This window comes from Globicephala melas, chromosome 1, assembly GCF_963455315.2.
Source record: "Globicephala melas chromosome 1, mGloMel1.2, whole genome shotgun sequence".
NCBI lineage: Eukaryota > Metazoa > Chordata > Mammalia > Artiodactyla > Delphinidae > Globicephala > Globicephala melas.
The window spans coordinates 126,247,866-126,270,143 of NC_083314.1; the positions used below are offsets into that span (position 1 = coordinate 126,247,866).

Sequence of the window (22,278 nt, forward strand, 5' to 3'; positions counted from 1 at the left end):
CTCTGGCAAGGTCAATGATTTGTGCTTAAATGTGCAAACTTGTTGCATCTCTGATTTTTCCCTCTGTCATGCTATAAATAAATTAAAATTTTATCTAATCTGACTTGTTTCCACCTGTTATATATGAAAGGATACTACAATGCTAGCTGATGGTTTTCCTGGAGGAATGACTACTGACCTTATTATTTCAAGTAAAAGTAATAGCTTTAGCAGTTGATATTCTGCAGGGAAAAAAATCTAGAGGAAACAAGGATTGTGAATAATGGTGCTCATATTAGGCAGATTATGACAAAAGTGGAAATTTGGAAGTTAACAAAGCATCTGTCAACAGGCACCCATGAAAAAAACTGGTTCTACTTTATTTTGTCTATTATTTTCTTCTCTCCTGAATAGTTACTTTGGTATAACATATTTATCAAAGACAAAAATCATGGCTGTTGAAATGAGGTCAAGTAATTTGCTTAGGCTCACAGAGTGGTGGAGCCAAGACTTGACTTTAGGTCTGTTAAAGAAACAGGCACCAATAGGTTTATATATGTTACTTCTTAGTTAATGCGTTTACATTTTAAACAAGTGTTTCTAGGGAAAAAATGCCTTCAATTAAAAGAATAATTAATAATGTCAGAAATTTGGGGCACAAGAAAAACCAGCAGTGGCTATGTTTGATAGTTGGAAAAGCTTTTGATGCCCGTTATATCATATCACCCATGCATATGTATGAATTATTTGTACACTGCTCTCTGATTTAGCTTAGCTAGATACAGGCACTTAAGGCTTCAAAGGAGTTTCTTTTTCTTCCTGTTGCATAGAGGTGTCATTCACAGTATCAATAGATTGTATCACTTTTATTGAACCAGTATATTTCTTCACCTATTTTATTTATTTATTTTTTGTGGTACACGGGCCTCTCACTGTTGTGGCCTCTCCCATTGCTGAGCACAGGCTCCGGACGCTCAGGCTCAGCGGCCATGGCTCACGGGTCCAGCCGCTTCGCGGCATGTGGGATCTTCCCAGACCGGGGCACGAACCTATGTCCCCTGCATCTGCAGGCGGACTCTCAACCACTGCGCCACCAGGGAAGCCCCCTATTTTATATCACAATATATTTCTCCGTACACTGTCACAGTATTGTACAATGGAAACAGTTGAATTATTTGTTTAAAAACTTTTTTATTGAATATCTATCATTTCTGCATTCTATTTTCTTATTCAATATAGTTGTCATTTTCTTCTTATTTCCTTTTCTAATCATATAGTAATATCAAATAATCAAAATTAAAATGATTATATTCCACTATATACCTACATTGCAACTGCCTTTTCAGTTGAGCTTTCTTTTTTCTTAGTGAATGGACACTGTGTGAGATTTAGCCATCATGTCGAGCACATGCTCCTTTATGGGTTTATGAAATTATATTTTATAGAACTAGAATATTTTTTAATTCTAAGTACTCTCAGTTATCTTCCTTTATCACTTTGGTCTTGACTTTTCAGAAATAGTGGGGGCTTATCTAATCTGTCCAGAAACATTTGAAAGATATGGGAATGCAATGGTGATGGAAAGTTTCTCCATCACTGCTAGAATGAGGTCACCAGAAGATGATGGTAACAATTGTTTTGCCTTCATTTTTAGATGTTAATTTCAGATCCACCAAGAAGAGGGTATAATATATTGGATATATGGTAGGGGGGAAATTGCATTGGTGGTCAAACTCTGGAAAGGCCAGGCAGTTCATTACTTCATACATTTATTCTTGCTTCATTCTATTTCTCTTTCAATCAGTTACCTTTCATTCTTTAATGTAACAAATGTAATGAACATTTTATATGTATTCATAAGCCAGAACTTTTGAGTTCCCAAAGTTTCTAAGTTACTGGCTGTAGAGAGAGTAGGGAGTTAAGAATAGAACTTTTTCATTAAGCCTCATATATCATCATGTTAGTTCATGTTCAAAAAGGGCTAACCCAAAGGCTTTTGCAGAAACCAAAGGCTTAATGTGTTAGGGGCAAAAACATGAAGGATTTTTAAAAAAATTATTTCCCCAGGGAGTGGCACAATTTTGTTTCCTCAAACTCTTTTCTATAAGACCTTATAACTTAAACTCTTAGTTTATCCCTTTTCATAGCACTAGCTTCAACTCTGAGGGACAGTACTTTTTACAGAAAACCTTGTGGATTTTTTTCTTTCAATTTGGCTGAAGTTCTGTAAGAGGGATCAAGGGATTGGCACACATAGGCAGACTCTTAAGCATACAGAAAGGGATATCTCGTTTACTGGGAAGAAAATTGAGTATAAGAATAGAGACAGAGGAAAATATAAAGGAGACAGAAATGTAATAATGAAAAGATCACTGCTTTGATTTCGTTTACATGTTGCAAGTGTTTTGTAAACAGAAAAACTGAATGCATTACAAAAAATGACTGGCTTTTATATACATCTTGTGATACCTTACATGCTGTTTGGGGATAAATACTAGAAAAAATATTTGGAATTTGATAAAAAATTGAAATAGAATAAAAGGCAATATGTCAAATTTCTAGCATTTTAAATATGAGTAATGTATTCTAAGAGACAAGATACAACGTTTACTACTTCATATATGGCATCTTTACTAGTTTACTAAAGCTGCCATAACAAAATACCAGACTGGGTGGCCTAACAGAAATTTATATGCTCACAGTTCTGGAAGGTAAAAATTCAAGATCAAGGTGTCGGCGAGGTTGGTTCCTTCTGAGGGCCATGAGGAAGGTCTGTTTCAAGCCTCTCTCCTTGGCTTACAGATAGTCATCTTTTCTATATGACTTCTAGTTATCCCTCTGCACATGTCTGTGTCCAAATGTCCTCTCCTCTTTTTATAAAGACACCAGTCATATTGGCTTAAGGTCCACCCTAATGACCTCATTTTAACTTAATTGAAGACTTTCTTTTAAAACCCAGTCTAAAAATATGGTCACATTCTGAAGCACTGGGCGGAGGAAGGGGTTAGTCCTTCAATATACGAATTTTGGGGGTTACACAGTTCTGCCCATAGCATTCAGCAATGTTAGTCAAAAAGCATCTATTGTATTAGATTTCTTTCTGGAACCAAAACACTTTAGATATTAAGTGCAGCTTAAAAACTTACTGGTAGATTAAGTCTTTGACCTTGATGAAAACTATGAAAAAATATACAGACACAGAGGAGAGATATGGCACAAAATTAGGATTAGCTCTGCAGATCTACATAGGCACTGGGCTGTTTTACATGACTGAGAAGATAAGACTGGGGTTTACTCAGCAAAAGTAATACTAGGAACAAAGCAATTCCTATCTTGCAGATGCAGAAATAAGGAACAAATATGCTAAGAGACACATAAAGCCACTGAGTTAGTTATAGGCATAGTGGAAGTGTAAACAATATTTTCCGATACCCAGTTGAACCTTCTATAACTATGACTATTGTTACTTGGAGAAGATAGTTTTATTAGGCTACAGCATATGTAGACTAGTGCATTCAGGTAAGCTATAATACTTTCAAATGGAACATAATAGAGACTTCACATGGTGCAGACCAATAACATATGGCTCCATTCAGAAAGACGGTAAATAATGTATTGCTAGTAATAGATTCAACCTGGTCAGAACAGAACCTAGCTGCAAACCACCACATAAACAGTAACAGCCTGTTCCTTTGCAGGTACTTTCTTTCCATAATTTATCCATCTTGAAGAAGGTATGTGTGTTAGAGGCAGGGAGGGCATGGGAGGAGGGGGGGCAATTCTTCCCCAGAATGATGCACAATATGTTATTTCACTTCTCTTTTTGCAATTTAAAATTTGAAAGGAAAAACAATGACTAAACTTGCCATTTCAGTCGAATCTCTTACTTTCCGGGGAAAATGAGTCTCAGGCCACCACATGTAGAGAGGCCAGAAAAATAGTCACAAAATCCAAATGTGAGGTGGCAGTTAGAAAGGCTATGGCTCTGCTAAGGCTCTATTGAGTGAATTTGATCCCTACATGACAGGAATAGGCATAGGTGTTGTTTCTTCCACTTTAAACTACTTTTTTTGGCTCTGTAGGCTTTGGGTAAAATCAAAATTAAGTAATGAGATCACACAACACAATTGCTACCTCTTAAATACAAACACTATAGGCACTAAACAACACATCATAATTTCAATTTCATTTTTATTAATACTTTTACCAATAAAAATTTTCATTTTAATTTTATTGGAATTTTGCACAGGACTTTATACATATTCTCACATCTAATGCTTATAATGGTTCTATGAGGTAGGTATTGTTTTCTTTGTTCATATGAGGAAAGTGACCCCAAGAGAGGTTAAAAATATTACCCCAGATCACACGAAACCCAGTGCATCTACTCTGAAGTCCACATTCTCAATTACTTTTTTACCTATTATTGTTACAAAATCTCTCTTTTTTTCCTGACAAAGGCATCCATATGAACATATTTATTTCTTTTTTCCTATTATTATTATCTAAGTGTAGTTGATTTACAGTGTTGTGTTAGTTTCTGGTGTACAGCAAAATGATTCAGTTATACGTATATTTTATATATTCTTTTCCATTGTGGTTTGTTACAGGATATTGAATATGGTTCCTTGTGCTGTACATTGGGACCTTGTTGTTTATCTATTTTATATATAGTAGTGTGTATCTGCTAATCCCAAACTCCTATTTTGTCCCTTCCACACCCCCTTTCCACTTTGGTAACCATAAGTTTGTTTTCTATGTCTGTGAGTCTGTTTCTCTTTCATAAATAAGTTAATTTGTGTCATATTTTAGATTCCACATAGAAGTGATATCATATGATATTTGTCTTTGCCTGACCTACTTCACTTAGTATGATCATCTCTAGCTCCATCTATCTTGCTGCACATGGCATTATTTCATTCTATTTTATGGCTGAGTAGTATTCCATTATGCATATGTACCACACCTTCTTTATCCATTCATCAATGGACATTTAGATTGTTTCCATGTCTTGGCTATTGTAAGTAGTGCTGCTATGAACATTGGGGTGCATATGTCTTTTCAAATTAGAGTTTTCTCTGGATATATGCCCAGGAGTGGAATTGCTGGATCATATGGCAACTCTATTTTTAGTTTTTTGAGGAACCTCCATACTGTTTTCCACAGTGGCTGCACCAACTTACATTCCCACCAACAGAGTAGGAGGATTCCCTTTTCTCCACATCCTATCCAGCATTTGTTACTTGTAGACATTTTAATGATGGTCATTCTGGACCTGTGCGAGGTAGTACCTCATTGTAGTTTTGATTAGCATTTCTCTAATAATTAACAATGTTGAGCATCTTTTCATGTGCCTATTGGCCATCAGTGTTTCTTCTTTGGAGAAATGTCTATTTATGTCTTCTGCCCATTTTTCGATCAGGTTGTTTGTTTTTTGTTGTTGTTGAGTTGTATGAGTTGTTTGTATAGTTTGGAAATCAAGCCCTTGTTGCTTGCTTCATTTGCAAATATTTTCTCCCATTCTGTAAGTTGTCTTTTTATTTTGTTTATGGTTTCCTTTGCTGTACAATAGCTTATAAGTTTGATTAGGTCCCTTTTGTTTATTTTTGCTTTAATTTCTATTGCCTTGGGAGACTGACCGAAGAAAACATTGGTACAATTTAAGTCAGAGAATGTTTTGTTTGTGTTCTCTTCTAGGAGTTTTATGGTGTCATGTCTTATATTTAAGTCTTTAAGCCATTTGGAGTTAATTTATATTTGTATATGGTGTGTGGGGGGGTGTTCTAACTTGATTGATTTACATGTGGATGTCCAGCTTTCCTAACACCACTTGCTGAAGAGACTGTCTTTTCTTCATTGTATATTCATGCCTCCTTTGTCAAAGATTAATTGACCATAGATATGTGGGTTTATTTCTGGCTCTCTATTCTGTTCCATTGATTCATATGTCTGTTTTTGTCCCAATACCACATAGTTTTGATTACTGTAGCTTTGTAGCATTGATGTGAACACATTTAGAGTTAACTGTTGGTATGTGTCTATTTCCTCAAGATGCTAAATGACTTTTAGAACCCTCAACATGATTAGTTGAATGTTATTTGATGATCTCAAGGTGGTGTCATAATTATTGTAACATTCCTATTAGGCACCATGCTGCTTTGCTTTCTGTATGCTCAGCAAATATTTCTGCTTGTAAACAAAGTAGATCCAGGGGACTTCCTTGGTGGTGCAGTGGATAAGACTCTGCACTCCCAATGCAGGGGGCCTGCATTCGATCCCTGGTCAGGGAACTAGACCCCACATGCATGCCACAATTAAGAGTTTGTGTGCCACATCTAAGGATCCCACGTGCTGCAACTAAGGAGCCTGTGAACCACAACTAAGGAACCCACGTGCCACACTAAGGAGCTGGTTGGCCCCAACTAAGAAGCCCTGGAGGTGCAACTAAGGAGTGTTGCAACTAAGGAGCCCACGTGCTGCAACTAAGGAGGCCACCTGCCGCAACTAAGACTCCATGCAACCAAATAAATAAATAATAAATAAATAAATATTTAAAAAAAACAAAGTAGATTCAAAAGCTCTATGGTAATAGCCAATAGAAAATTACCTAATCTACTTATTTTAACGCAGTTCTGCTCCATTATATGTAATATAACCATTTTGCAAATATCTTTTGCTTTATATTCTTTCTTATGATGTCCACATATTACTTAATGATACTCAAAACATACTAGATATAGAGAATCAAAAATATATTTTCCTGTATCTTGGCCTAGAAAAAAGAATGAAGGGGGTAACAAACAGTTTATAAGATCATGTATCATAATATCAAAGCAAATTAGGATGTCAGAAGTAGAGCTTTTCCTGGTACTAAGATGCACAATGAATTTCTCCCGTGGGTCTGCAGTAAGTGGACACATTGATTATAGCAGTAGGGCCTCAGTAACTTTTCCAATAAAAATGTAATGGGAAATTTCATATGGCCGTTCTTATAATGTCCTGCAATGAAGACTGGTATGATAACACTAAAGCAAAGTTTGGTAAAGGAAATTTTAATAGGAACCATAATAAAGTAATGAAAGGGGACAGTCTTCTAATATACTGGCTTATTCTGAAAAGAAAAAAACTTAAATAGCTGAAGAAACGAATGAATTTCCTTCATGTAATCCCTTATGAATGCTATTTCTCTATGTGAACTTGTGATAATAGAAATCAAAGCTCTATTCTCTGGACGGACCCTGGAGTACAGAGTGTATTATTCACAGGGGGCCTTGGGTCACAAAGCTAATATAATAGGATGCTAAAATGGAACCTTCAGCTGAGATCCTAAGGCAACAGATAGCAGAGTGAGTTGTAATTCCCATTACCTCTGCCAAACTTCTAAAATATGATTCACCATCAGCCAACTAGAATACTCCTAAAACTATCTCCTTCCCTGTAGGACTGAAAGGATTGGGAAAGAAGGATTTTCATGTTAGTTCTTAGGAGAAAGCTGTGTTATATGCTCCACTTCCTCATCAACATTTGGTATTGCCTTTTTAATTTTGGTCATTTTATTGAGTATGTAGTGGTATGCTACATATCAATATGCTTTGTCTTTAAATTTACATAAAGTAAATAACCACTCTTTGTAGCATAAAATTCTATGGGTTTTAACAAACACATCCACATGTATTCACCACCACAATCAAGATACAAAACAGTTTAAGTATTTGAAGAAATTCCTTCATGATGCCCTTCTGTAGTCAACCAGCCTTCCCTTCCCCAACCCTCGCAAAAACTGATCTATTCTTCACATCTATAGTTTCACTATTTCTAGAATGTTATATAAATTAACTCATACATGTAGTCTTTTGGGTCTAGTTTCTTTCATTTAGTAAAATGTATTTGAGATTCATGTTATATAATATGAATAATTTTATTGGCAAATGGTATTGCATTGTATGGATGTACCACAATTTGTTTATTCATTCACTATTTAAAGGACATTTGGGTTGTTTCATTTTTAGTCATTGCCAATAAAGCCAATATAAATGTTGTATACAGGTTTTCATGCAAATGCAGATTTCTATTTCTCAAGGAGTAAAATTGTTTGGAAACATGGTAAATGCATGTTTAATTTTATGCGAAACTGACAAACTGTTTTTCAAAGGGACAGTGCCATTTCACATTCCACCAGCAATATAGGAGAACTCCAGGTGTTCTGCTTTCTACCAGCACTAATCAGTGGTTTTTTTGTGTGCATGTTTTGTGTGTGAGTTTTCTGTTTGTTTGTTTGCCATTCTAATACATGTACAGTGGAATCTCATTTTGGTTTTGCTTTTCCTAACTTTCTTAATGACTAATTATGTCTGTCACCTTTTGACATATCTGTTTACTACTTGAGTATTTTCTTTCAAAAAGCATCTATTTAAATCTTTTGTTCATTTATTTATTAGATTGTATGTTTTTATTGAGTTTTGAGAGTTCCTTATATATGCTTGATACAAGACCTTTGTACAATATGATTTAGAAAGTTTTCTCCCATTATATGGCTTGCCTTTCTATTTTATTAATAGTGTCTTTTGTAAGGCAAAGTTTTGTTTAATTTTGATGAAATCCAGTTTATCCATATCTTCTTGTATGTCTTATGCTTTTAGTGTCATATCTAAGAATGCTTAGCCCAAAACCAAGATTTTTTTCCCCTTGTTTTCTTCTAGAATATTTATAGGTTTATGATTCACATTTAGGTCAATGATGATTATTGAGTTAATTTATGTATAAGATGTGAGATATGGGTCAGAGTAGACAACCTTGACCCTCATCTTGGGGGAAAGGATTTACTCTTAAATCATTCAGTAAGAGGTTAGGTGTGTAGGGTTTTTGCAGAAGTTTTTGTCAAGTTGAGAAAGTTCCCTTCAATTCTCAGTTTTCTGAAACATATTATCTTGAATGAATATTGAATGTTTTCAATGATTTACCTGTATCTAGAGATACTTGTAGATTATTGTTGTTGTTCTTAATATAGTGAATTATATTGTTTGATTTTTCAGTTGTATCACCAGTCTTTCAATTCTGGGATAAACCACACTTGGCCATGGTGTATTATCATTTTTATATATTACTGGATTTGTTTACTAAAATTTTGTTAAAAGATTTTTGTGTCTATGTTCATGATTTTTTTTTCTTTTGTTGTTGTTAGTTTTGATATTGAGGTAATGTTAGCCTCATAAAATGCTTTGGGGAATTTTCCTTCTCCATTTTCAGAAAGACTTTGTATAAGTCTGGCATTATTTCTTCCTTAAAATCTTAATAAACATGATCCTGGAGTTTTCCATGTGGGAAATTTTAAGTTATAAATTTAATTTCTTATAATTGAAAATATATTGAATATTCAGATTTTCTATTTCTTCTAGGTCGGTTTTGAGATTTGTGTGTTTCAATGAATTTGCCCATTTAATCTAAATTCTTGAGTTAAATGTTAGAGAGTTTTTCTTAGTATTTGTTTAGTAGCTATTCAATTTTTCTTATGACTATAGTTATTATATCCTCTCTTTCACCCCTGATATTGGTAATTTGTGTTATCTTTCTACTTTTTATCAGCCTGGCTAAGCTTTATCCATTTCAGTGATCTTTTAAAAGACTAGCTTTGGTTTCATTGATTTTCTCTATTGATTGTCCATTTTTAATTTTACTGATTTCTGCTTTTTATTACTTTCATAATTCTGTTTTCTTTAGGTTTCATTTGTTCTTCATTTCCTAACTGCTTAAGGTTGAAGCTCACAGGATTGATTTTAGACCTTTATTTTTTTTTTGGTGGTATTCTACTGTCTTCTGGCTTATGTAGTTTCAGACAAGAAGTCTGGAAAATAATTGTTTCTGTTTCTTGGCATGTAATGTTTGTTTTGTCTTTGGGTGCTATTTAAATTTTCTCTTTCTTTCTGGTTTTCAGCAACTTGATTATAATGTGCTTTTGAGTGATTTTTATTTGTGTTTATCCTGATTGGAGATTATCAACTTATTATATTTGACATTTTATTGTATGCATCAAATTTGGAAAAAAAATCCTCCTTTATTTTTTCAAATATTTTTTCTATCTCCTTTAGGGAACTCCAATATCCATATATGAGAGAAATTTATATTTTCCATATATCACTGAGGCTCTGTTTGTTTAATTATTTGTTTGGTTATTTGTATTCTTTTCTCCTTCTGCTTCAGTTTAGATAAATACTAAAATGCTTGAATAAATACTTTCAAGTTTAATAAAGTTTGTCTTCAGTATCTAGTCTGCCAATTAATTTCAGCCAATTAATATTTCGTTTGGATATTTTGTGTTCTTATGTCAAGAATTTTGGTAATTTTTTTCTATTTTCCATTCCTCTCATAATTATATTCACTATTTTTTCCTTAAATACTTAAATATAGTTATAATAGCTGGCTATTTTAAAATATTTGCCTGATGGTTCTATCATCTCTTTCATTTGTAGATCTATTTCTGTTGACTCATTTTTATCTTAGTCACTGTTCACAGCTTTCTGCTTCTTTGAATATATAGTGATTTTTTCCATGGGAAACTGGAAATTTTGTTTGTTACATTGTTGAATGTCTAGATTTCATTTTGTTCCCTTAAAAAATGTTGGGCTTTTTTCTTACAGGAAGCTATATTACTTATAGATAATTTTGGTCCATGGAATCCTACTTTTAAGCTTTAAAGGAGCAGATCTAGAAGAATCTCTATTCCAGCTTTTCTTTAACCTTTCTACTAAGACATAAGCCTCTTAAGTCTGCACTGAATTCTCTGATAATTACAGAGGCCTTTTCATTCTTGATAGTCAGAGATCAAATGACTCCTCACATTGTTTGAGCTCTAGGAATTGTTCAGCTTACAAACTCCCGAGTTGTTCTTTCTTCAGCTTTTTGAGATTTCTTGCTATGTATGTACAGCCTAGTCCTCGGTAAAGACAAGGAAACACATGTAAGATTTCTGTGTGAGATAGTACCTCACACCTGCCAGAAAGGCTATTATCAAAAAGACAAGAAACAAGTGTTGGTGAAGATGAGGAGAAAAGGGAACCCTCGTGCACTGTGGTGGGAATGTAAATTGGTACAGCCACTATGAAAAACAGCATAGAGATTCCTCAAAAAATTAAAACTAGAACTATCATATCATCCAGCAGTTCCACTTCTGGATATTAATATGAGGAAAACAAAAAATTTAATTCAAAAAGATACTTGCATTCTAATGTCCATTGCAGCATTATTTACCAATAATAAAGGTTTGGAAGCAACCTAAGTGTCCATTAATAGAGGAATGTTTGACAGATGAATGGATAAAGAAGATGTGGTATATATACAATGAAATATTACTATCTATAAAAAAAGAGTGAAATCTTTCCATTTGTGACAACATGGATAAATCTAGAGGGTATTATGCTAAGTGAAATAAGTCAGGCAGAGAAAGACAAGTATATTATTTTACTTATTTGTGGAATCTAAAAATAAAAAATGAACAAACAAAACAAGTCAGAAATGGCTTATAGATACAGAAAAAAACTGGTGGTCAACAGAGGAGAGGAGGGTGGGAGATTGAATAAAATAGGTGAAGTGGATTAAGAGGTACAAACTTCTAGTTATAAAATAAATAAGTCATGGGGATGTAACATACAGTTTAAGGAATATAGTCAATAATATTGAAATAATTTTGTACGGTGACGGATGGATACTAGACTTATCCTGGTGACCAATGTATAATGTATATAAATACTGAATCACTATGTTATATACATGAAATTAATATAATATTATATGTCAAATATACGTCAATAAACAATAAAAAAGAAAAATTATTAATAGCAAGCCTGTGTATGCCATATAACATTAGTGCAGGCTTTCTTGTTTTGCTTTGTTAAGAAAGGAAAGAAGTGAATTAAGGTTGAATTGTCCTTGGGAATTCAGGCAGAGAGAAAGTGACTCCAACATGAGATCAACCTTCAAATCCATCTACAGATCTACAAGAGAGATGTATTTACTGATCTCCTACAGTGATATGAGAACTTAACTGGTCATTGCTATTAACACCTCTCAGCGACTTCTTTATTTTCACTTCTAGTTCCATTGAATATCATGTTAAGACAGAAGCATCAATCCTTGAATACAGTAACCTCTCACCACAGAAACAATATTTATCTAAACTAACCTTCCTGGCATGCCTAATCCTGTGCATTGTAATAACAACATATATATATTTCCTATGATGTGTCACACAGTGTTCTAAGCACTTTGCTTACATTAACCCACTTAATCCTCACAACAACCATAAGTATGAGGCAGGTTCTGTTATTATCCTCACACATCACAGATGAGTAAACTATTGGTCAAATACCTTGTATCAGGTCACAGAGCTTGTAAATGGCAGAGCTGCCATTTGAAGCCATATAGGCTAGTTCTAGAACCCACATCCCTAATCACTCAATATGGGAAAATGCATAGAGGAGATACTTGCATGATACTAAATATGCTGGTGTATAACAAGCTGACAGGAAATAATTACAGTCATAAATGTAAGTGAATCATTCAAAGGGTATTTTAAAATTCATTTGCAGAGTACTATTTAGTAATAAATGGCTATGAGAACCTAATAAAATATATTCTTTCAGGGCAGCCATGAAAAATGAGATGACTGTTTCTGAGCAAGGGTTTTGGGAAATGATTGAAATGACTCTGCAAAACAGTGTGTAGTCATTGGCACATCATCCGAGTATGTGCATTCAGAGATCAGTAACTGAGACACAGAGGCTCCTAGAAGGGCTTTGAGAATTACTTAGGAGGTAAAATTGACAAGGCACAGTGACTGATGGTTTATGGACTAAAGCAAAATGTGCTGTCAAAGTTAAGCTAAGATTTGTGTCTTGAGCAACTAGGTGATAATCAGAGCACTCACTGAGATTGGAACTCGGCAGGAGTTTCAGGTATAGCAGGAAAAGTAAGTTTGGTTTTGGTGTTTTAATTCTGAGATACCTGTGAGACATCCAAGTGGAGATGTCCAGCTAAATAAATGTCTCCAAGATTCGGGATATAGATACAGGATAAATAGATCAATCAGATGCTTATCAATATATAGATAATAGTGAGATGAAAATGAATGAACAAATCCCTTGAATCATTAAAAGTGTACTGAATGAGGAAAAGAGAGGTCATAGGACAGAAGCCATATTTGGGAGATGTGAAGATGTGAAGCGTTTTGAAAAAGTGAAAAGAAATAGCCAGAGAGGTGAGAGGAAAATTAGTGAAGGATAACGTACTAGAAGTTAAGGGAAGGGAGATTTATTTTGTCAAAAGTTTTTCTCAAACATATTAGCACTTTGTAGAAATATAATGTTGTTACTAACAATTTTCACATGATTTACCAAACCATAAAGCCAAATCTAGATATTATTGAATGACCAATACAGAACTCTTTCCTGCCAGATTCTTATCAGAAATCAGTATAAGAGAGATATTATAAAGCATAGCTGTATCCTGTTTTATAGCCTTTCTTTTGAAGATGTTGATAATAGTGGCATCATTGAAAGCCTGTGGAATTTCTCCAGTTCTCCTTTTTTTTTTTTTGCGGTACGCGGGCCTCTCACTGCTGCGGCCCCTCCCGTTGCGGAGCACAGGCTCCGGACGCGCAGGCTCAGCGGCCACGGCTCACGGGCCCAGCCTTTCCGCGGCATGTGGGATCTTCCCGGACCAGGGCACGAACTCGTGTCCCCTGCATTGGCAGGCGGACTCTCAACCACCGCGCCACCAGGGAAGCCCCTCCATTTTTTTTGAGACGAGTCTATCCATGGCTGGAAGAGACTAAGCACAAAAGAAAACTATTGTTTAGATTACAGGAAGTACTTATCGCTTTTTCTTCAAAATTGTATTTGAAGTTTTTGTTAGTCTTTATAATCATAAAAAGGATCTGTGATAGCTGTACCAGAGTCTGTTCTCACCACTGCCATCACTTATCACTACAAGACGTCAGCAAGGATGACAATTCTTTAAAGTTCTTTCCCTTCTTCTCGACTCTGAAAGAGAAGTGGCAACTTCTACAAATATGTGTTTAGATTCTTTGTGCACTATCCTAACGGCACTTTATTAATTCCTTAATCAATGTATTTTTTATTTATTCAATAATATTTACCAAGTATATACTGTTTCAAGTACTATGGTAGAGCTAGGGATGCAGATAAACAAAACAGAAATTGTTGTTGTTCACATGGAGAATGGTAAAACCTGTGACCAGAAGAAGGCTGCCAAGTCACAATGGCTTATGTTTCACCAACATTTATAATTGGTACCCTACGAGATATTACACAATTTTTATACATCTTCTAGATTTATAAGGAGTAGGCTAGGATAGTACATAACCCTCATAAACACTGTAAAGTCTTGGCAGTGGTGATGATGCCAAGTCACTAGCTCCCTATATCCCTTTAGCCTTGGTCTTTCCCCTCTGGTTTCTGGGGATAAGTTGAGTTAGATTGCATGAACTGAAATGTTACTCTTTGCATTTCAATGTACTATGCGCAAATCATCTTCCCTTACTAGGGGAGTGATGGAAATAGAGAGAGACCCTGACAAGTGTCCAAGGACAAGATTGGTTTCCTTGGGTCTAAAACTAAGGTAAAGAATTACTACTCAGGAAAACTGAGTATAACAAAAGCCAAAGAGGCAACCAAGCAAATCACAGACAGCCAGGACACTCCAGGGTATAAATTCTAGGCAAAGCAACTCCAAGTTTCAAATCTGAAATTCAAGTGTGGTAAGATTAGACTGAGAAAAGAGCAAGATGCGTTCAGGATGAAAACAGAACTACAGTTGTGTGAAAACAAGAGAATACTTAGAGCACACCTTTGGGAAGAGCTGATGCATGGTGAATGGAATTAAGGGAATGGCTTAAAGTATCAGGAATCCAGTGGGGAAAATTAAGATGTTGACCATGCATTTATGCTTCTTTATATTAGTGTCTTATTATCAATAGCTAGTGTTGGCAATATCACCCATTCATTCACTGGCTCTATAGGTATTGATTTGTGCAATGCATAGACATCTATTGATAATTCTGGTATGTAAATAAGGACATTGTACTCTGGTGGGGTTGGAGAAGGATCCCTGAATCTGGGTACATAGATTGTGCGGTGAACTCTAGGAACAAACATTCAATAGATGTAACTGGTGCTCTCGAGTTGAATGAGGTAGTGGTTTTGATATTGGTGATGTTTTGTCACACAGCTTCTTGTAGTTGTTGTCAGTCTTACAAAGTCTGCCATTTAACCATTTAAGAGAGAAAACATGCTTGCTTCTTTTTATATTTCTGAAATCTATTATTTCAAATCTAATGTGTTTCTTTCTTTAAACAATGACATACTCTAATACACACCATATTTAATGATTTATTTATCAAAAACATGTGTTTGGGGGGTAACATTTCTTAAAATTATGTCATTTCACAAAAATGGGAATTTACATGTAATATTTTAATATTGAAAATAAGTTAGACCCTTATAAATTTTGGTTTTACAAATTTTCACAATATTATACCTTTTCACTTGTGATTGGCTTCATTTTATACTGCCCAATGAGATTATTTAATTCTGATATAGTAGATTAATTTTCCCCATACTTTAATTTCTGTTTAATATCCCCCTTTATAATTCAAGTTATATTTTAAAAATTCTTAGATATGAATAAAGATTTTGTCCTCCCTATATTTCAGTAGTTTTTTATGGACACATTTAGGCCTAGATTATATTCATTGTAAGAATTAAAAATAAGAGAAATAGAAGGGAACATTAAAATTTAATATTATGTTAGTGTTTGGAGTCAGATAAAGATATCAAGTTGAGCAAAGAAAATGATTATAAAATCAGATTTTAGGAACATGAATTTGAAGACAACTGCTGCTTTTGTGAGCTTACCTCTGTATACCTACAATAGCATATCAGCCAACTATCATCTCAGAAATATAACTCTCCTCTGTCTACAAATTGTGATCAGCCAGAGAAATGACTTAATCATCTATATTCTAAACACTGCAGATTTCAGTTAGCAAAGTCATAGTTACCTGGAGGGCAACAATGCAGCAACTGATATACTCAGACAAGGGAACCCAAAGGATAAAAAAATTTTAACATAGATATTATATATGAAATCCCTCCTCCTAAAATTCACATAGGCCCATTCTTCCTCTGCAGTATCTCTAATAATCAGGAACCTCCTGCCCGATGATTCTCTACTTTCAAATAAATAAAAATTCCATTATTTCAGAAAGGAGTCTTCTTTTCAAATCCCATTCACTTGGGAATATTCTTTTATCCATGATTATGTCTCTGTATTTTTAATCTGTCACTTTTAGTCAAATAGAATGTTTTCTCTGAAATATTAAAAAATAAAAGTAATTTAGTTTGTTTTTACAGCCACTTAACTCTTAGTTTGAGAATCATAAAGTTTTTTCCTGAGGTTTATTAGGTGGGTTATGTATAGTGTATATAGTATACCTCCCTTAGAAATCTTAAAAGTATGGAAACTGAAATATAGCAATGGTTTAATATATCTCCATACTTTTATCAATCCATCTAGCTTGAAACTTTGAGAATGAGTGTGAGATTTCCCCAAAAGAAAAGTAGCATTTAGTTAGGTTAAGTGTCAAGTTGCTAGCTTACACTGTATAAAAGTCAATATGTAGCAAGTCATATTAGTGAATTTCATCTACACTGCTAGGAGGTTGTTGAACTCAATTACAGAAATGTGCAGAGCTTGATTTGATGTGTGAGGAGGTTAGGAGACCACAATCAATTAAAAAGAACACATGTATATCTTGTTGTGGGGAAACAGTTGTTACAGTATCCCTTGTTCAGTTTCTGCTTTTTTCTCTGACTTTACCTCTGAATATAAGAGAACAAAAGGTTTAATAATTCCCCAGTTACATTTGGAATTATTTTGTCAGCAATATCTAATAGGAAGACACACCATCTTTGTTTTACTTGAATGAAGCCTCAAGCAGCTACAATTAAACACACTGTACTTTTTTCTTCACGTAGCGAAACCATTTGAAAATGGACAATATTTGGACATTTATGGAATTACACGGGACCAGGCTGGAGAATATGAATGCAGTGCAGAAAATGATGTGTCATTTCCAGATGTGAAAAAAGTGAAAATTGTCGTAAACTGTAAGTCCCATAACCTTTTATCAATATAATTTCAAAGAAAAGATAAAACACCTGAAAAATACTGTCTGAAACATATGTTGCAATTTTTTAAGAGGTGGTCTATTGATAAACACTGCCTATTGGCAGTGAAAATGTTTACATGTTAGAATATTGATCAAATTGTTCATGTAACATCAATTGCCCCAAGTAATTCCACAATAATTCAGTTTAATGTTTAGATGGCAATGTTTCCATTATCATCCTAGTCCCTGGCATTCTAAACTGTGGTATCCTTATCTCTAAAGCATCCTATACTCATGGTGTTATCTTCATTCTCATGGGTTTCACCTGGAGTGTATTCTGACTAAATTTAAGTGTGGAATTCCCAATCAAATTTGATGGACATGAAGTGTGCTATTCTACTTAAAGAGAAAAGCTGTTATTGTGATACTCCTATTATGTGGGTATTTAATTCTATTTAGTTTGGACAACATTGAGAAAATGAAGAAGTAATTTTCCCATGAACGTCATTAGTAGGAAATTAGAATATTAAGAGATACCTGCAGAACCATCAGTGTCATTATGTTATACCTTTTCTCTAAATATATTTCAAAACAGTGATGAAAGTCATTTTTTCATTTATCTTATTTCATACCTTATGATCTCAACAGCAATGACTGCGATAGTCTTTACTTTTCAAAAACAATCCCTTTTAGTCTTTCTCTCAAAAATTTTCACATGGTTTAACTTATTCAAATAAAATATTTTGGGGGTAATAGTATTTTACCAAAAGTGGTTTCAAACTATAGCTTCCAATGTGTTTTCCTCCCATTTATACATCTTTCTATATATGGCCATTGCTAATAATGAGTACATTGTATTGTACCATAGATCAGAAGGAAAATTTTCCAAATATATCCCCAAATGCTAAAACTAAGCAGTTTTTTCATATTAATATGAATCTCAGTTTCATGGTTCAAAAAATGACTATCAAAACACTCTAGGCGGGCTTCCATAGTGGCGCAGTGGGTGAGAGTCCACCTGCCGATGCAGGGGACACGGGTTCGTGCCCCAGTCCGGGCAGTTCCCACATGCCGCGGAGTGGCTGGGCCTGTGAGCCATGGCCGCTGAGCCTGCACATCCAGAGCCTGTGCTCTGCAACAGGAGAGGCCACAACAGGCAGAGGCCCGCGTACTGCCAAAAAAAACAACAACAACAACAAAAAAAACACTCTAGACAGTTGAGTGTCTGCCAGGGCAAATCATTGCAACCAACTAACATTTGTCAGTGACTAAGATATACATTTGGAGTTGACTCTGAGCAAATGTGCATAATGCCAGAAGGAGGCAGTTTCTGTAGCAGAGTTTCTCATATAATATTCTGAGACAAACTTCCACAGAGCACCCAAGAAGCTTACTAGAAATGGAAATTTTCTGTGCCCCACCAGCCCTACTGAATCAAAATCCTTGAGGTATACGGCCTGGAATTATGCATTTATGATAAGTCCTCATTGAATCTCAGGACTCCTTTTGCAGAGGGTTACTGTTCATCCCTCTGGAACTCTCTGAAATTAGAGTTAATAAGCAAATAAAAATCCCTGATTATTTTATAACTAACCATGCTTATCTGAATATGAGTCTACAGATTTTATTGTTGGAGGGTTGGGAAAAGAGGTGAGAAATAGGAGTACAAGGGAAGTAATATTTTTAGCAGTGAGCACTAAGAAAAGAAAAGGTAGAGTCAATCTGTCAAACAAGCAAGGCACCCAGCCTGGCAATGCAGCCTACTTTCAAGCCCCCAGAAACAACATATCTCTAAACTTATGTCTCCAATGGGGATACAATTGAACACAAGCTGCCATATGGATTTTCATGGGCCTATTCTCCATGTATAATCCTCACTATTTTTTGCATTCACACTTTCTTTTCTATCTTTTTATCTCTCTGACTTTAGTTCATTGTCACTTATTATGTAATCCGATTCTCTTTTTTTTCCTGGACAAGTGGGTACTTTAGACTGATAAAGGTCAAGTAAGGATGCAGATATTTGGAGAGAAATTGAATTGAAAGAAAGACACACCAACCAATGAGTCATCATCTAAAGGATTTGTGTGGAGAAAAGAATCCATATATAAAGCAGAAGGACAGAAATTAAGGAAACAGATGTTGAGAACTATGAAGGATCTGCCACAATTTCATGGTTGCTGGCAGAAGACAGAGACAAGGGGCAGTTTATTACTCATAGTGATAGCAGTAGCCAGAGTATTGTCTTACATCCGTTCCCCAAGCCCTAATTACTACAGGGTGATATGATGAGGGCTAGCTGATGCCTATACACACAGTGGGTTTGTGTCATAGCTGAGGCTCCCTGAGCTTAGAAACTCGATTTTTTTTTTGTATAATGGCAGCAAGCAAACCTGCCCTTTGCCACAGAGGGAGAAATTATCTTTATTATACTGGACTGTAAACAAACCTGCCCTTTGCTCCATGGAGAGAACTACCTCTTCTATCTTCCAAGACTGTTCTCTATACAAACTTCCTTGAAAAGATTGTCAGGAACAAAAGCTGTCAGTGCCTCTGCTCACAAGATGTGCAGAAACACAAGAGACCCGTGGAGAATTGTCTTCCAACACAAAACGGAAGCAGGAAAGTTTGAAGCAGAGCCTAGAAACATTCCATCAGTTGAAAAGGGTGCTTCAGTGGCTTTTGCAGGGTTTTAGACACCTAAAAATCGGTAGAAAAGAAAACGTTGTTAACCAACTTTAACTTAAGAAGGAAAACCGGAAGGAAAAAGGGGAAAGTAAAAAAAAAAAAAGGTTAAGGATGTGTTTATTATAGTCATAATACAGACTATGTTTATTAAGAACTAATTTCAGTTAAAGTACAATCATAAGTGGAAATGTTGGTGCCAACACAGTATTAAAAATATTAAGAAAATGGACTCAACAGGATTTTTTAAATGGTTTTAAACATTCAATGTTGTTTTCTGCTGCTTCTCAAATTATACCTTTGATAGCTCACATTTTCTTAAATGTGCCATGAAGAATTGTATTGAATACTGATTGATCAATTAAATTTACATCTCTTGAATCAATAGTTTATGTAAGTTTGTTCAGACTTCTGGTCAAGATCTAAAATTTGCCTTAGTTTGGAATAATTTTATCACACGTATACCAGTGATAGTTAAGTAGCGTAGGTGTGTGAGTGTAAGTGTGTATGTTCCTGGTTATGAGGAAATTTGGAAAGTATTAATTTTGTGATTTTACCCCTTTAGAAGCACTATCCATGGATTTTACTGAACTGATTTCCCAAAGGAAATTAGCCAAAACCTACTGAACAAACTTTAGTTTGTCAAAACCCAAACTTGAGCACAGTGCTCTATAACAAACACAAACTTCACGTCCCAGGATAACCTGAAGGTTCCCTGAAGATAGAGTTATGTCAGGTTCAAGACAGCCCTTCTTTTCATGGTTATTAATCAATATTGATGGTGCATGTAAAATTGCAGTAACTTTGTGAGTTATAATTTGAAGAGAAACTTTGTCCCTGTTCCCAAATGGGGTTCAAGATGAAATGTAATAAATTTTCATAAGCTCTGGTTGACTCAGTTATTCCATAAGTCAATTTGAGGAAGAGATTTAGGTTCCCTGTAAGTTAGAAATGTTTCATGTTTTAGTATTCATCTAATACCTTTGCCACATTCACTATATGTATATATCTCATACATATAATAAATATCATATTTTGCCACACACTTTGTACTTATAGCACTTTCATGTGGATTTCTATTTAATTTAATTAAACAGCACTTTAGTGAAATGATTGGCATATTTGACTTATTTTGTATAGATTGGACTAGGTTGATTGAATAAATAAGTTCATTTTGAGTTATTTACAGAAAGCCTTACTATAGATAGTAAGATTTTATACAAAAGCTTGTTTCTGAGTAGGGAGATTTTGTAGGTGATTATTCTCCTTGTTTTTCTCTGTATTTTCTCTTATTCATTTGTATATGAATATAATATATTCATGAATTTATGATATAATATAGTTATAACAAACATATGAATATGTACATTTCTTTATATGTTTGCATATATATGTATAGACACACACCTGCACACAATTGGACAAGAAATATATTACATACTTACATATATATTACACATTTTTACATATGTATGTATATATATACTTACATATATATTACATATGTAAGTATGTATATATATTTCTTATCAAATTGAAAAACAAACTAAAAAATGAAAAGGAATCATGACAGTTATCATAAACAGACCTTGAGAAATTAATACACATACACACACATAACACGAGAGAAAAAAATTTGAACCAGTTGGTTAGCTAAGCCAGAGGGAGCTAGTGGATTGGAGTTGGATAGATTCTCTGTCTTATTTGCATTTGTATTCCATCCCTGGAAGCAGCCTAGAGGATATTAGTCCCATAATTTGTATTGTTAATTAAAAAGTGGAAGAATGAATGTCCAGAAAGTCCATGGGTTCAATTAAACTGGGAAAAACAGGAAAAGAGAGACCAGGGTCTAAATAATCAGTAAAGTTGATTCATGGAAGCCAAATCTAGAATCTGGAAAATGTAGATGGTATCATAGACTAATCAAATAACAAAGATCTCTATAGGGAAGCAGAATCCCAGATTTAGAAATCAGGAAAGCCTGCAAGACCTCACGCTTCAAAATGAATATTGCTGGTAAAAGGGGCAGGATTCTCTGATCTTGTGACAGGTTGTATTTTCTCCATTCTATTTATATGTACTTTTTCAGTTAAGAGGAACTCTTTTAGAAATACGGACCTTATAGTCAGGTGTAACTTATTTGAACTCTTGTTCTATAATTTACTGGACTTTGAGACCTTGGGAAACCACTTTACCTCTCTGAGTCTCGATTTCCAATTCTGTAAATTTGGGGCAATAATAGATAATTTTCAGGGTTTGGGTAAGGATTAAATGAGATAATATACACATAGCACCTATCACAGTGACTGGCCCACCGTTGGCAATTGAAAAAATATACATCTCTCTCTGCACATATTTACTCTAGAATGTAAGCTCTATGTCTTAAGGGGTTTTCCTTTCCTTTGCACAATGATGTGTTCCCGTCACACAGA

At 34.7% G+C, this 22,278-nt stretch overlaps 1 protein-coding gene across 2 annotated transcripts in view; it reads left to right on the forward strand.

Moving 5' to 3' along the window:
- Positions 1–22,278, forward strand: part of NEGR1 (neuronal growth regulator 1) — a 909,340-nt gene that overhangs the window by 599,155 nt on the left and 287,907 nt on the right. For both annotated transcript variants that reach the window (XM_060304301.1, XM_030865953.3), the window contains exon 4: positions 17,028–17,159. In XM_060304301.1, the coding sequence (XP_060160284.1) occupies positions 17,028–17,159 (132 nt within the window). The remainder of the gene's footprint in view (positions 1–17,027; positions 17,160–22,278) is intronic.